Here is a 16,654-nt window from a genome sequence, read left to right as displayed (position 1 = left end):
CTGAAATCAATTAGATGTTTCCAGATCAATAGGGGCTTCATCCAATAAACCTCCTGTCAGAACAATGTCTAGCAGACCTGTTGACAGCATTCGAAAGCTCCTGATTTTAAATCTCTGTTGAGGCTGTTATTAAAGCTGTTATTTGGTTCCTTATCTATTTGCTGCTACTTGTAGACATCATTTGTGGGGGCAGCCTGAAGGTCTTGACTGAAAGTTTTGGCTGTTGCACATGAAACTTAATTACAAGGTCAGAGACAATAACTTGTTTGTTGGGGATTTACAGGAGGAAAAGAAAAGCTTTTGAGATTTTGCTTCAGAAGACAGATGCTGTTAGGAGTGCAATCTCCTTTTGTATTTGGGGGCTATGTCATTCCTGCAGTCCAAGGCTTGAATTCCGTCTTTGTCTAATTAACCCAAAGCCAAATACTGCCGAAAATATTTGCAGAATTTTGGGAAGCTTCCTTCCAGAGTCAGCCAAGTAATTCTAGGAACAGTTCAACCTGCTGCATCCTAAGGTCTTGATTTGGCAAGATAAGTAAGCAGGAATTCATTCCTTCAGCATTGAATTCATTGCCAAACTGAAGTTCAGAAGCTATCTGAGAATCTAATTCCTGAAGGATGGAGGCACTGAATTACATTCATAAATCTTCCTCTGCAGCAGGCAGTGAGGACCAGGGCAGAATCAGAGGAAGAGACCTCACAAATTCCAGTTACCATGTGGGCTGCTGAAGCCTCTGACCTTGCCTGAAGGGCAAGAGGGAAAAGTTTCTGTGTGCTTCGTAAACACTGTCAGGCAAAACTAATATCTGTCTGTCCACTGCAGATGAAGAAACCCTCCAAACAGTGAGAGTTCTCTAGGGAGACAAATTTCCACAGACCAGCTACTGCTGAAAGTGCTTTGAATTGCATTGGCCAACACAGCCCCACACTAGTGACGTACGTGTGTTCAATCTTTAAGACAAATTGAATCACATCCCTCCTGGCTTTACATTGGGCATGTCCCAGTCTCTGTGTCAACAGGACCCTGGGGTTACCCATACTGGTAAACCAGCATGTCATGCCTGCTCTGCCCTTATGCCTTGGTCGCCCATGGTTCCGGCAGAGTCTGTATCTTTCTGCATCTCTCACAGCCCAGCAGTGGGGCCCTGGTTTGGATGCTGGCATGGTGAAGATCTTGATGAGCATCTGTTTACCTAGTCCTACTTTTACATGGAATATAGTTACTTGGCAGAGTCAAATGCTTTACCTTAGGTTACAAATCAAATCAGTTCTCTTTCTTCTTGCCAGTAAGCAGCAGTTCTTGGGGGGTTTGTGAGTTGGTTAAACTCTGTGACTGAAAAAACAGTATCATGCCACTCAGAAGTGCAATATAAGACTATCAGAATGAAGGTATGGGCCCAAGGTGCATGTAGGTCAGTCTTGGTTAACAGCACAGCTGACAGTGCACTGCTAAGGGAGAGGGCAAGAACAGGCAACTATTCAGTGATTTGCCCCCAAAACAGCCCTGGCTCCCAGGAATTTGTGGTCCAGGAATATTCCAGGTCAGACACGCTGCCTTTTGACACGCTGTAGTCAAATCATTCTTTTTCTATTGATTTGTCCAGCTGTTCTTGACCCCATCCACACTTCTGGTGTGCACGCATCCCGGGGCAAGGAGTTCTGTAACTTTAAATATTCCTTGTGTGGAACCTCCCTTTCCTTTTTATTTTCAATGCCCACCTCCTACTTTATTTTTATTCACTTTGCTTTGAAAACTTATTAATTTAGAAGTTCAGGACAATTTGTCAAAATTTTAGCCTGAGGGAGAAAAGTAACACGAGTGTGAACATCACTGTAATTTGATTCTTCTCTTGTATTTACTTTTTAGCTGTACACTCCTAAAACACTGACTATACAAATTACCGATGCAAACCCTTCCAATTTATTGAGATTTTCACAATGTCTGATGCTTTTCTATAAGACTCAGCTTTTGAATAAGGGGATCTTCGGGTACCTTTCCCTCGCTTGTGTTCTCTCGCCCGTTTCAACTGTTAAGGTGTTTGCTGCTACCGTCGTAGAGAAAAGTTTTGAAACGCAATCTTAGGACACCCAGGCTTTTAAGCCAAACCCCGGGCTTCTGAGAACCCAGCTCCTGACTTTAAAACGCGGCGTGAATTATAAATAATAGTAATTCAGCCCTTGGGAGGAATTCCTCCCTTCCACATTAAAAACGCCCCTGCTGTGAAGCGCCGGCCGACGGGCCGGAGGACGAGCGGCACCTCCAGCACGGGGAGGGGGCGAGGGCCCTGCCGGCTGCGGGAGCCGGCAGGTGGGTGCCGCACGGAGGGACGGACGGCGGGACGGACGGAGGGACACCGGCTTCCCGCGGCGGGGCGCGGCCGGGGGTGCGCGGCGCCGGGCCGGGCCGGGCCGGGCCGGGCCGGGCCGCGGCGGGCGGCGGGGGAGCGGAGCCGCGCGGGCGGGGGGCGCCGCCGGGGCGCTGCCGGCGGAAGGCGCTGGGTGCCAGGTCGGAGCGGGGCGCCGGTCCCGCCCCGGCGCTATCCGGCCGGCGGGGAAGCCCGGCCGGCAGCCGCAGCCCTCCGCCCCCCGCGGGCAGCGGCAGCCCCCCGCCCCGCCTCTGCCCGTCCTGGCGCGGAGCCTTTGGGGGCGGCGGGGGGAGACGCAGGGCCGGCGCCGTGGGTGCGCGGCCGCTCTCAGCGCGCCGTGGCGGGGGGCAGCGCGGGCAGCGCCTCCTTCCGCGGGGCAGGGTTAGCCGCTGCCGGCAGGTCACTCAGGGCCCGGTGGCCCCCCCGCCCTCCCCGCTGCTGCCCGTGCGTGTGTGCGCGCTGATTACTGTAATTTTGAGGGCGATGTTGCAACGGGGCAGAGTGTGCGGGGCGGCCCGTGCTGAACTTTATAACGCTCCTGCATGTCAACCGCCCTCGATATTGCGTCCATAAACGGCTCAGCGGGAGCGGCGGCCGGCCTCGCCGCCCTCGCCGCCTCCCTCCTGCCTGCGGGCCGCCCGGCCAGGAAGGGGAGTTATTTGGGATTCCAGCGGCGGCCGGGAGCCCAGTCCCAGCCTCAGCGCTGCCGCGCCGCGCCCGGGGTCTCGGCAGGGAGCGAGATGAGGGGCAAAGAGGAGAAGTCGTCGCTGAAAGGTGGGTTCACCGCTCTGCCGGCGGGACACCCTGCCCTGGCAGGAAGACTGCTCCCCACGGGGGAATAACCCCTCCAGCAGCGGGGCCACCGCGGAGCGGGGCGCCGGGGGATGCAGGGGGGTGCGTGCGGGGTACAGCCGGGGCAGCGTTTGGCACGGAAAGGGGTCAGGTGACTTGGCAAGAGCAGCGGAGCCCTCGCAAAAAGACCGGTGCGAAGCGGGGGCGAGGGCGGTGGCGTAACGGGCCGGAGCGGGGGCAGCGGCGGGCAACGGCGGGGCCGCGCTCGGGCTGCGCCGTGGGCGCTTGCGGGCAGCGTGGGGGGCCGCGGCGCAGCGGGGAGGAGGGAAGCGGGCTGCAGCCCGCGGCAGGTTGTGCAGAAGAGCGGGGCAGGCTGTGCCGGAGCCTGCCCGGGGGCTGGGAGACGCTTGCCTCTGCGCCCAGCTGGCCTGAGCGTGGCGGGGAGGCTGGCCGCCGGCCCGGCTGCGGGACGCCACGTCGTTGGGCCCGGAGGGAGATGCCAGGGGAGCAGCGGGCGGGGGCCGGGAACTCCGGTTGCCCTCAAAACGGCGGGGCTCAAGTAGTTTTTAACAGCAGCACTCCGAAAGCAGTCCAGAAGGGGCAGAGGAAGTTGGCTGCTCCTATCCCCATCTATCAAGTTTTGGGGGTTTGGGTTGGTTAGTTGCGGGTTTGGGGGTTTTTTGCCTCCGCTTCAATTAATGAGAGGGGTAGTTTTTGCAACAGAGTGAGGAAAGCAACAAGTGGGAGAAGCTAGAGCCCCGCCAGCCGCAGCCAGCTTTTCCTTGCTTCTCCCGTCGCCCCTTCCTTCCCTGGCGCCGGTTCCCTTGCACTCCCCCGCACCGCGGCGGCGGGGCCGGGCAGGGCCCCCCTCCGCTCCGGGAAGGACACCGGCGGCTCGGTGCGGAGACCAGCCGAGCCGCCAAACAGCCCCCTTTGCTCTCTGGCTTGTAAAGTCTTTGCAGCGCTTTGTAAGAGCTGTGCCCACCTCGCAGGGGTTCTCTCTCTCCTCCAAGTCCTCCGTCTTGCTGCTCAGCGTGAGCTGCAGCCTTTGACGGCCCCTGTGCTGGGGTGCCTGCCATCGCCCCCCCCGAGGCAGGCGATGCCGGCAGCTGCCAAGGGATGCCGCCCAGCGGCCGGCTGGGGTTGCGGGGGGAGGCAGCAGCAGCGGGTGTAGAGAAAAAAAAAAAAAAAGGAAAAAAAAAAAAAGGGCTCCGGACGGGGGGAGGACGGGGGCATGTTGCAGCTGGAGCCGCTGGCCGCAGCCCAGCGCCCTTCGCTCAGGCAGCCAGGCGCAATACGCGCGTAAGTAACGCCCCGGCGGGTGGAAAGTTCCACCCGCCTGTAGCGCGGAGCAGCCCGGCACCCCCCGGCCGCGCCTGCCCGCGGCGAGGGCTGCAAGCGGGGGTGCGCACCGGGGGGAGGATTAGGGGGAGGCCGTGGTCCCCTTCGCCGTCCTTGCCTGCGTCCCCCGGGCGGGGGGGTCCCCGGCGGCATCGTTTCACCTTGTGCTTCGTGCATGCACCAGCGCTCCTGGCGCGCCCCCGGTGCGCCCGCAAGGCAGCGGCTGGGCCATTGAGTGCCGGGTACGCGGTGTTCCCGAGTGAGCGTGTACAGTGGAAACAAAAACTGCGAAGCGGGGCTGTTTTCTGGGATTTTTTTTTTTTCCCCTTTTGCACTTGTCCAGTCCTCGGTCACCTCCCCACCTTTTCTAGAAGTAGATCTCTGCCCTCTCCTCCAAGTTCAGAGGACTCAGAGGACTGGGATTATTTTTTTTCCCCTTGTTTCCCTTTTTGGCATTAAAAAAAGACCTTTTTTTTTTTTTTTTTTGCCTTTTCCCTTTAAGTAATGTCTCAGCCGGGATCAGGGCAATGCACAGAGGGGACATTTGTTTGTTTTATTGAAAACCGGTCAGGAAATCTTGTTCTCCTGAGTCACCGCGCCTCCTTCAAGGAAACGTCAGCGTCCCTTATCGCCGCTCGCCCGGGGCGACGGGCCGGCGGCGGGGCCCGGGAGCGGACGCGGGCTGCGGCGGGGGGGGACGAGGGGGACACACTTTAGGAAGAGGTGCTTGTCCAGGACAGAGCCAGATTTCAACTTTATATGACGGCGAAAAAAATAAAGAAGGGCCGGGAAAAAGAAAGGAGGGCAGAGGGAGACGAGGCTAAGGGAGTTTGCTGTGCAAAAAACCCAAAAGGGATTGGATGCGTTTGCTCATGGATGCTCTGCACGGTGGGGATGCTGGGGGGGGGGGTCCCCGGGGGGTGCGCCCCAGGTAGGGAGGTGGCAAGGGCGGCGACGATCGTGTCGTCGTCCACCCCCCACGACGTCCTCGGACGTCGTGGTGGGGGGGGGGGACACGACGACACGATCGTCGCCGCCCCGCCCCTGTCCCGCCCATCACCGCCGCCACTTAAGCGCCGTCGGGTGCCTCGCTGAGGCAGTGCGGTGCTGGGAGCTGGTGGTGTCGTACGCTCGTTATTTATCCCCCACACCGCTCCAAAATGACCGTGAAAGCAGCCGAGGCGTCTGGTCCTACCTTGACCTACTCGAAGATGAGGGGGATGGTGGCCATCCTCATCGGTGAGCGGCGGGGGGGCTTCTCCGAGGATGCTCGGGGGGCTGTGATTTTTCTCGCAGGATGGTTTAATGATTTTATTTCTCCTTTCCCTCTCCTTTTACTGTATAGCTTTCATGAAGCAGAGAAGAATGGGGCTAAACGACTTCATTCAGAAGATAGCCACCAATTCCTATGCATGCAAGCAGTAAGTATCAGAAATTTAGGCCGGATTTCAGTCACCAATATCACTACATATTGCGAGATCGAGTTAAAAAAATAATGTTTGTTTACTGGAATGCCGCAGGCATGACTGTTACGGAAGAGTTAATTGATCTTCTTGAGGTATTACTCACTTGGCAACAAACCTTCGTGAGCTGGGTTTGGGAGAAATCAGTTGGATGGGATTTCTAGAGCCCCGTCCCTATTTTGAACTGTACTTACAGTATAAATACATATTTTTGTATGACAGAATTTACCTTCTGTAGATTAATTTTACTCCTTAAATCGAATAGATTGTTTCGGTTGCCTCCTGTAATAGCCCAAACCAAAACTCATCTTTCACGATCCGTGCATGCCCTCTGGCGGAAAAATCTGCCTGATGCTTCTGGTAACTCTCCTAATCATGCATGCTCTTACCCTTACAGCCCTGAAGTTCAGTCTATCTTGAAAATCTCCCAGCCTCAAGAGCCTGAACTTATGAATGCTGATCCTTCTCCTCCGGTAAGTAGATTTTACTCAGTGAAGCATTTTTAGAACATCAAATCAGCCAGTAATAGAAGCGTAGTAAAATTAGCATCACGAGTGTTAATTTAGTTCAGCTCATAGCACTCTGATGTAAGTGGGGAAAAAGAGTTATCAAGTTAGACTGGAACTTTTTCCCCACATGGAGGAAACATTTTAAAAATAAGCTTTATTGATTGTTACTTCATTATGGAATGTGGCTAAGACCTCAACAAGAACTTTTAAGTAAACTGTGGCTGTTACACTCCTCTTAGGCAGTATCTGATAGTTTAAGATATCTGGCAGAGGTCAAGATTAAATTTTCAGTGATAAGAAGAGTGCTAATCTTGACTTTCAAGGTCACTTTATTTATATTTTTAAAACAGAGACATCATTGAGACTCTCACTACCAAGCTGTTTTAATAAGTGTGGTTTCTGTCTGTTTATTTTTCTAGCCCAGTCCTTCACAGCAGATCAATCTTGGTCCGTCATCCAACCCACATGCCAAACCATCCGACTTTCATTTCTTAAAAGTGATTGGAAAAGGCAGTTTTGGGAAGGTAAATCTTAACTTCTTTTCGCTGTAATTTATTTACTCTTCAGGTCTTGTATGTAATGCCTGAGGGTTGGGTTTGTACTGGCTTTGGTAAATGGTGGTCGTTCAAACCAGACGTGAGCATGCCCCGCTGCCCAGTGCCTGGCTCCCTGCGTAGCTGTGGGGAGAGGGAGCAGCGTGCTGCGTTTGAAAGAGTCATAGAAGAGCAAGGGAGTGAAGAGGCGGTGGTATCTTCTGGGAAGAATATATACTTCGCTTTTGGAGGGGAAGGGAACTAGCCATAAAAACTTTGGGCTAGATTTATCTGCCAGAGTGGTAATAGCGTTAGGCATTTCCAGCAAAGGGTTTGCACATTGAACCAGAGGGATGTAGCAGTGTTCAGCAGTTAACATAAAGGCTTGTTTCCAGTTGTGTTTACAAGTTGTTCTGTATTTCAGTATTGCTCAGTTCTGGGATTTTATCCTCTTTCAGGTTCTGCTTGCACGGCATAAGGCAGAAGAACAGTTCTATGCTGTTAAAGTCCTGCAGAAAAAAGCAATCCTGAAGAAGAAGGAGGTAAGCTGCTTCTTCATGATGCCATGTCCATCAAATATATTTTTACTTCTATTACTAAGCAAGTGTACTAAACATTTATGATTTCTTATGTTTTCAGGAGAAGCACATTATGTCAGAGCGCAATGTCCTGCTGAAAAATGTGAAACACCCCTTCCTGGTCGGGCTTCACTTCTCCTTCCAAACTGCAGACAAATTGTATTTTGTCCTAGACTACATCAATGGTGGAGAGGTAAGCAGTAAGAAAATGAAATAGTATTTCCTATCATGTGCAGGGTGGCAGGGTAGACTCTTTCACCCTTCCTTTTAAATAAAAAAGAGTTGCAAGGGGAAAAGTCATGGGGGAAAAGTTACTAGATTGAGTGTTTCCAGCCTGCCAAGTTTTGAACTACCAAAGGATCGTTAGGCCATTTCCTGCTATTGTTCTCCCTCCCTATATATGTTGAGTCTAATTAAGTGCATTGTTAACAGGCTTTGGCGCCCGCCGCTTACTCAACTTTGTTCTCTCTGTCTCCTGTAGTTGTTCTACCATCTCCAGAGGGAGCGTTGCTTCCTGGAGCCGAGAGCCCGATTTTACGCTGCTGAAATTGCCAGTGCACTAGGCTACCTGCACTCCCTGAACATTGTTTATCGGTAAGCAACCTTGTTCAGTTTGTTGGCCTAAAAAAACCACATGCTTTATTGAATAAGCATTAAAAAGTTGATCTCAATATGAGCTTGGAATTGCTTTTAATATTTTTTCGTGACTTAGTGAAGCTATGTAAACAATTGCACCTAAAATATTCTCACTGTAGCTCCTCTAACGAACGCTTGTCTTCTTTCATCTCTTCCTACAGCGACTTGAAGCCGGAGAATATTCTGCTCGATTCGCAGGGGCACATTGTCTTGACTGACTTTGGACTCTGCAAAGAAAACATTGAGCACAATGGCACGACCTCCACCTTCTGCGGCACACCAGAGGTACGGCCAGCCCTCAGCCCGCCACTCGCAGAGCGGCAGCAAGCGCTGTCCTTGTCAGTGAAAACTGACATCTCCCATGTATATTTATGGCTGGTTAGACAAGCAGGGGGTATTATGGGTCTTGTAATATCAGGCTGCCAGTGAGGACGTGTAGGACACGTAGAGCTTGTTGAGCAGGAGAGAACAGCTCTTGAGCCATCTCCCTGTTTATAAAGAGCTTGTAGCTTTCCGGTAGCTTACATATTGCTGGGATGCAGTAAGCTGCTTTCATTCAAGAATGGTGAGGCTTTCCTAATTATAAAGATCCCTTTGGCTAACGCGGCTTTCTTCCTTTTCTTACACAGTATCTTGCTCCTGAAGTTCTTCATAAGCAGCCCTATGACCGGACTGTGGACTGGTGGTGCCTTGGAGCAGTCCTGTATGAGATGCTTTATGGCCTGGTAAGCAATGAATCTTTCGTGACAGATCAAGCTAGCTTACTTGTCCTTTCCCACCAAGAAACCCCGTGCCCACCTGTCATTAACCTCATTAACCTGAGTCTCTCCTTTCCCATTCCCACAGCCACCCTTCTACAGCAGGAACACGGCAGAAATGTATGACAACATCTTGAACAAACCCTTGCAGCTGAAGCCAAATATTACCAACTCGGCTAGGCATCTCCTGGAAGGCCTTTTGCAGAAGGATAGGACAAAGAGGCTTGGCGCCAAGGAGGACTTTGTAAGTGCAAACCAGCTAGTGCCTGCAAGCAGCGCAGGAGGATGACTAGGGCATACTGCTTACATTAGCTTGGGTCTGAATTAATCTATTTTTCTTTCTGTAACAGATGGAGATTAAGAATCACATCTTCTTCTCCCCAATTAACTGGGATGATCTCATTAATAAGAAGATTACACCCCCTTTTAACCCAAATGTGGTATGTATCACTTCTAATTATAGAATGTATGGAGAGTGTCTTTTCCCCCCTTGTCTTTGTGGGGTGGCTGGGAGCTGGGGGGACTGGCCGGATGGCTGTGTTTGGGGAACACAGCTTCTCCTTCCCTTGTGGCTGTCCAGGCAAGGTTATAAATAAGCTGTAGCTGGCTTTTTGCTGATGGACAGTCTAAATTTAGCTGGGTTTTGTGGCCTCTCACAAATGCTTCATTTGCATGGCTATTTTGAAATAATCCCCAGCATCCCTGTTTTACCAAAGGGGTAAGGTGTAGAAAGCAAATAGCTTCTCAAGGGCAGAGCTACATTTGGCTTGTCAGATACTAACATCTAAAGAGAGGGATCTGGTTGTGGAGGTTGTTCTCTTTCACTTTCTGAGCATTTTATAAACTAAATTTAATAACTGGCCCAGAGATCAAAGTCCTCCCCTGCAAACTGCTGCATGGCAGGGTGGTGTGTTTGCGTTTGGCTTTTGTTGCATAAGCTTAGCTGGAGGGTAGCGTATTAAATTGAATCATTTTGGTTTTAGTGAGACAATATGCAGCAGGATACAAAAAAAAGGTCAAACTAAAACTGGCAAAGGCTGTTAAACAGTGGGCCCAAGGTGATAACACTGTGAGTCTCCGCACAAGGGTGCTTGTCCCCATTTTGAATTGAACTGTGCACTCACAAAACATTTGGGTCTAAATGTTGCACGTTTCCATTTCTGTCCTTTCCACAGAGTGGCCCCAGTGACCTGCGACACTTCGATCCGGAGTTTACAGATGAGCCAGTCCCCAACTCCATCGGCCAGTCCCCAGACAGCATCCTTATCACCGCCAGCGTCAAAGAAGCCGCTGAGGCTTTTTTGGGCTTCTCGTATGCCCCACCCGTGGACTCTTTCTTGTGAACATTTTTCTTTCTTTCTTTTTTAATAATAATAACTATTATTTTCATTTTTGTTTGGCCTTCTGGTGGAACTGCCAGTTGACCAGTCATCTTGAAAGAGAATTTGCACATTTCCACCACGGCAGCTTTGCAGCCTTAATTTCAACTACACTGTTTGCTGGAAGCTTTTTTGAAGAGCACATCACTCTCTAAATGAGCTTTACAGGCTTTTCATTTCCATTTGTTCTTCCCCCAAAGTGGTGCTGTCTCCTTGGGAAAGAAAAACAAGAGTGACTGCTGCCATAGACTGCTACGGCAGATCGTAGGAGTAAGAACAAGATGTTTTGAAATCGTGCTCCGAAAAGCCTTGCCTGAAGATCTATCTGAACGTGATAAGGATTTTATGAAATGTGCCTTTTTCTGATGAGATCTTGTGAGCTCCAAAGCTTTCCCTGTTGCAGAGTGTGTTTCTCAGTTCATTTATGTGGGTTTACTATGTGAACAAATGGTATGCGTGTGGTCTGCGTACTACAGATGGACTTAGTTTAAAGCATCAATGTGACACTTGCAGGATACCACAATGTGGGGCATTGTTTGTTTCTTCCATATTTGGAAGATAAATTAAGTGTAATTTTGAAATTTCTTTTGTAAATCTATACAGTCAACTAAAATTATTGAAATGGGCTCACAATTACTTGTATCCAAATGCTTGAAGAAAGCATTGCTGCTATGAAAAAAGATTTCTATTTTTAGAAAGGGTTTTTATGGACCAAAATGCCCCAGCTGCAGTCGGTCAAAGCTGTTGGTTTCTTTTTTCTTTTTTTTTTTTTCTTTTTTAGTTTAAAAGATGTCATCTGTAAAATGGGCATTATTTATGGTTTGGGGGGGGTTTCATTCCTGATTGTATGTACTGTAAAAAAGATCTGTACATTCAGTTGTAACTCTAGATGTATATTTAAACTTACAGACTTACTTGTAATGTATACCATCATTGTAATGTAATATAATTAACATGGTTATATGTATCATATTTTTTTTGTGACCAAACCCATTGGTTTGCAGTAAAATCCTGAAAAATACTTCCATAAACTCTGTCAGTTTTTATTTTAAAACAAAGGATTTCTCCCTGAAAAATTTTAGCCAGCTTTTAAAAAAAAAAAAAAGTAAGGACAAATCTGAGCTGCTAATCAGCTAAGATACCTGTGTAACTTTGCTTAGGTGTGTGATGGTTATTCCGTCAAGCTTCACCCATACACGTCTTATCATGGATACACCCTGGCAAAATATGGGTGTATGGGTCTTCCGAATGTGGGTGTTTGAGGGGGCGTGTATCAATGTGGGTGCTCTTACGTGGTACAAATGTTCGCACTTCCTCAAAATGGGTTTCTCTACCTCTAGCAAAGTGAAGGTACCGCTCTCTGGTGTGGACAAAGCATACCTACACTTGAAGAATTAAGTCCTTCAGTCAGTTGTATGACGAAGACTTGAGCTGTTTTAGCACTATGCTGCAGACGAATGCTAAAAGCAGGTTGGTGTAAGCCTGATGGAAACTCCCAACCTGGGAGTCCCATCCTGGAGCATCAAACATTGCTGCTATAGTGTGGGGCAGTGTAATGCATCCTAAAGCTTACCAGTGTGCCAAAATTGGTGTCGGGGAGGCGGATTTCATCAACTGATCATATGCTTACTTGGATGGGGTAAAACAGACTATTCATCTAAAACTAAGGTTTTTATTACTGAGTACTGCTGGGTGGCCTGCAAGAGGGACTTTCAGCCAAGAATTAAGAATTAAGTTAACCACTTCTTCTGGGGTGATCCCATTCAATTTCTTCTGCACAGTGATGGATGCTTCCTTCTATGAGGGACTGAGCGTCTGCACCTTGTTTACAGCACCCATTATCCACCAGTTACTGCAGTTGGTGGTCTTAGCAATTCGGAGAATCAAAACGAGCAGCTGCTGAGAAAAACCTAGACAGAGTCAACTGTTTCTCAGGCCACTGCGATAACGGCAGTGTAAGCAATGCTCTCATGGGGTGATATTTCTGTTCATTATATTTCCGAGATAAAAGCATGCAGTAACTTTCCATCTTTTATTATCTGTTGGATGTAGGAACAAAAAAACCTGCGTGGCTTCAGCTATAAACTGTGTCTGGGAGACCACACTCAGAGCTGAAAATGCTAATTTATAGCAGCCAAGAAACCTCTGTCCTTTCAGATCATGTTAGTGTATGAAAGAGATGCAGCCACCTCCGCCTCAAACTGCAGCAGTCCCAAATTCATGTGCTCAATAACTCTTTGAACAATGTACTGACAGGCCTTCCAAAGTCTTCCAGTGCTGTAATGTGCCTGAAACATCTTTTGTGTTCACGACTTGTAGACTAGAGATGTTAAAATATACAGTGCTAATTTGCTCCTACAGAAAATGAAACTGCACTTGCTAAGTGACGAAGTTTTGCGATACGCATTATCTTTGCCTCACATTTCCCAGGCATTAGCAAGGTGCTACGTGCAGATACATGAGCAGAGAACTGCAGCCCTAGGGTAACAAAACATTAAATACTATATATCATTTTCAAGAAAAAAAAACCACTGGAGTCATTAATAATTAAGAAGTATGGAACTTCAGTGACTCAGAGGTGTACCTTGGGTGCCTTTCATCTTTGCCAAGATGTAGGGTATTATTTTAATCGGTTACTTTTAAAAAACAATGTCTGATTGTAATTTTAACTGTTCTACCATGTGTAGGCTCATTATGCGGCTGCTGCTTTGTGCAAAAATCTGCAACTGCTAGCAATGAATATTCAACACGTCACCTCAATTTTTTAGTATAGAAAAGGTGAAAAATTTGACCATGTTTTTAATCTCCCTGAATTTGATGCATTACAGTCATGCCTGAAGGGAGGGAGTCTATGGCAGTCAGCTGTTTTTTGGGTTTGTTTGTTTGTTGTTTTGTTTGTTTTACAGAATTCCGTCTGTAAGGTCTATATTTCCTTTAGAGAAAAGTCTCTGGACTGAGAAGTGAAGGGTTAGGACTCCTGAAATCCCAGCTGACATAGGCTTTATGTGTTATTTCGACTGAGGTGACTCTGTGGTTTAATTTCACCAATTTGTAAAATGGAAGTAATCATCCAAATTTTCTGCTGGTGGCAGTGTTGTAACTGCCACCGGCTTGGGTAGCTTTACTTAGCGCAACAGTCAACCCAATGAACCTTAAAACACTTGTATTTTGTATGGTGAGTGTGCCTGGGGTCTCATATGCCTCTTGGATGGAGTGTATTGATGATACACATATAAACATTTAAATACATAAATTCAGACATTTGACGTGGTTTAACTGTATGACTTATCTCTGTGTACCATAAGCCATGTACCCTTTCATGAGCCTTAGGAAGATAAGTGAAGCTTCTTAGCGACAGTATTTTTCTTGTGCTCCCTGTGTACTCAACAGGCGGTTACTTCTGGAGGACAGTCTGGGCCTTAAGCAAGAGATGCCCATTTCTCCCCTGAAAGGTTTTCGAAAAGTAGTCCGTGCCCATCTTCTGCACACTTCTTATAAAAAGCCTGTAGAAATTAATGAAAAAACGCAAGACTCTTGTACAGCCTTGCACTTCCAGTGAAACATTTCTACAGATAGCTGAAAAAAATGAGGGACGCTGCTCAGAAAAGAGCTTTGGGTGGTGGTCCTAATTGGGCATCTTACCTGGGGTACCTAAAGTTAGGTTAGATGAATCCTGGCCCATCTGTAGTCTTCTAAGAAGTGAAATGAAATATTCTACAACATTACTCTCCTGTTTAACTGCAGTACCAGCTCTACAGATGTTTATGGGATACTATGTGGCTATAGTTTCCCCAGTAGAGCTAGTAAGATGGCTTATAGTAAAGATGGTTTATGACACTCCCCACATTTAGTTTCTGCTGTCAAGATCAACACATAAAGATTGGGATAAAATTTTCCATGCTGGCTGGAACTGTCTATGGAAAGTTTCTGCAAAAAATGATTCCAAAACTACTTTCCAAAAAAGGAGGGTAAAAAAAAAAAACAGCGGTTTGCTATTTGAAAAAGAAAACTTTAAATATTTAATACAGATATGTACTGCATTTATGTTTTGAATCAGAGACAATTTGGCCAGCAGATTGCTTTAGTGTCAGGTAAGGCTCTAAATGAAAGTTCTCTTCTTTGAGAGACTGAAATTCCGTAGTTTGTGGCTTTCCCGTACAGGTACGGGCACTACAGTAGCAGTATACAATCACTACACGTTTCGGTTTGGTCACCTGCAGTTGTGTGCAGTGAGTTTTCCAACTCGGGACGTTTGTAAGCGCCGGAGAGAGCAGGGGTCTGCTGTTTACTCAGGAGTTTCCTCCTGCTCCATCTGTTGGCATGAAAGCGGAGAAAAAAGAAAAGAGTGGAGCCCGCTGTGCGTGGCGTCAGGGCAGGTAGAGCACGGAGAGCCTCGACGGTGAGCTGCCTTCTGCTGCGCGGCCCAAGGGCCTTTGCCCTGAGATCAGAGCCTTGGCAGAAGGGACGCAGGCTCCCCGCACGGCCGGCCGCCCACCCACACCACCCACCCAGCACCGTCCTGGCCAGCTGGGCCCCCCCTTGAGCTGCTTCTCCAGCGGGGCCGGAGCTGCCTGCCGGAGCTCTCCGCAGGACGGCTGCCCACAGCGGGAGGGTGCCGCCGGCCGGGGCCAGCCTGGTCCTTGGGTGACACCCTGTGGTGGCCGCCCTGCAGCGCCCAGCTCCTGCCTGCCGGGGAAGGCGGTGCAGGGGCCGTGAATACTCCGCAGCGGGGAGGCATGGAAGCTCAGGCGTCTGGAAAATGATGTCCTTCTACACCTGGCTTAGCAACTGGTTTAAGCTGCTGCTACGTGAGGGACAGGAACGAGCTCACCGCTCCAGCTCCTCCTCCACGCAGGCATCACCTCCCGGTGGTAGAGGTTTTTTCCTTTCCTGAAGCTGTGAAGGCTTTAATCAGCCCAGACAAACGCTTCCTTCTGTCAGGTGCGGTCTCCTCTGTAACATGCCTGTCTGGATCCACCTGCCTTTGAGATGCAGCCAGCTAACACCGGAGTTTCCTCCAGATTATTTTTTTTGGTACATAGATTGTCGACTGCTACAATCGATGCTGCCTCCCTCCCTGTCCTCCGGGGAGGATAAGCAGCACCAGGCACGAACAACATTGCACCATGTCCATGGGGTCCTTCAGTAGTTTCTTATTTGGGAAGATTGAACTGTTTAGGAAATGGACCACAGCCTTGGCCCATTTATTCAGTCAGGGTCTGTTCACTGAATCGTCTCTCCCCACCATGCGGGAGGATGTGAGGAACTCAATACTCTGTGAATGGTCTCTTACACGTTGACGAGGAGAAGATATCCCACAGCTCAGGCCATCTTTTATGAATGTAATATATGAAGCCCACAAATAAGTGGTTTATAGGATAAGGCCTAAGCCGCCTTAGACTTTATCCTTCTTTCTCGGTACTTGTAAACATCCTTCCTTCTGCACTTTAGAGTCTATATTTATAGCTGTTCTCTAGTGGTTTGGTATTGAGGTTTTTCTATACTGGTATAGAAAAATCTATATTTTCACTTTTGAAATCTATAGAAATCTATCTTTACTTTTGTAAAGATGTAATCTTCATTATAGATACTGGAGAGTGGAGTAGAGATCTAGTACAGAGTCCTATATGGCTTCAAAAATATATTGTAACTCAGTTACCATTTTTGCTCTTCGCAGGGAAGTCAAGTCATTAGGGCAGGTAAATGCACACACTACTCCGAATACAGCTGTGTAGCTAACGTCTCCCCAGGTACAAAGTATATGCCATGCAGAGAAGTTTCCTGCTGAGAACTGTGCTGTATCAATTCAATTCAGTTATATATGCTAAAAATAGCTTTTTGTGTGGATTTGAGCAGAAGTAATATACGCCATACAACTGCAGTTAATGACTGACTGTGCTGAGGTACACTGAAATAAGCAATGGAGATGATACCTGGGTATACAGCTTTTCCGAAGGGACAAAATAATCCATTTGCTTCAAGTGATGACCACGCAACAAGCTATGGGACATGCTTTATTGACTAATGCTAAAGAGGGTCTCAGATGTGACTTAGGTTTCCAGATTTGGGTCTGAAGTTTCTCTGCACTCCAGGATCACTTGGCTTTGGGGTTGTGATCACGCTGCATAGCCCCGGCTAGATGCCGTCCTTAAACTCAATAAACAGAGGTTGGTGGTGTGGGTGGTGGTACAAGCAATTCCAGCCATCAGGTTGGTTATAAGTTATAATTTACTAATGTGTTTTGAATGATGAATTTGCAGACTTGGACTAAACCTTGTAAGAACCATTCCTGCTTAATA

At 48.5% G+C, this 16,654-nt stretch overlaps 1 protein-coding gene across 2 annotated transcripts; it reads left to right on the top strand.

The window, feature by feature from the left end:
- The first annotated feature begins 2,667 nt into the window (after positions 1-2,667).
- Positions 2,668-11,376, top strand: SGK1 (serum/glucocorticoid regulated kinase 1). Of its 2 annotated transcripts, none has more exons than XM_072855899.1 (12): positions 2,668-3,140; positions 5,845-5,920; positions 6,360-6,435; positions 6,891-6,995; positions 7,463-7,546; positions 7,644-7,775; positions 8,064-8,176; positions 8,380-8,503; positions 8,848-8,943; positions 9,065-9,220; positions 9,327-9,416; positions 10,152-11,376. In XM_072855899.1, exons 1-12 carry the CDS (start codon positions 2,909-2,911, stop codon positions 10,317-10,319), a joined length of 1,452 nt encoding a protein of 483 aa, XP_072712000.1. In that variant the 5' UTR covers positions 2,668-2,908; the 3' UTR covers positions 10,320-11,376. The 2 variants fall into 2 exon arrangements, with proteins under 2 accessions (XP_072712000.1, XP_072712001.1); XM_072855900.1 differs by lacking the exon at positions 2,668-3,140 and adding an exon at positions 5,566-5,738.
- The last annotated feature ends 5,278 nt before the right edge of the window (positions 11,377-16,654 follow it).

Source organism: Ciconia boyciana, chromosome 3 (genome assembly GCF_034638445.1).
Source record: "Ciconia boyciana chromosome 3, ASM3463844v1, whole genome shotgun sequence".
NCBI classification, from domain to species: domain Eukaryota; kingdom Metazoa; phylum Chordata; class Aves; order Ciconiiformes; family Ciconiidae; genus Ciconia; species Ciconia boyciana.
The sequence above is the reverse complement of the archived record's forward strand: the minus strand, read 5'-3'. Positions and strand labels throughout refer to the sequence as shown.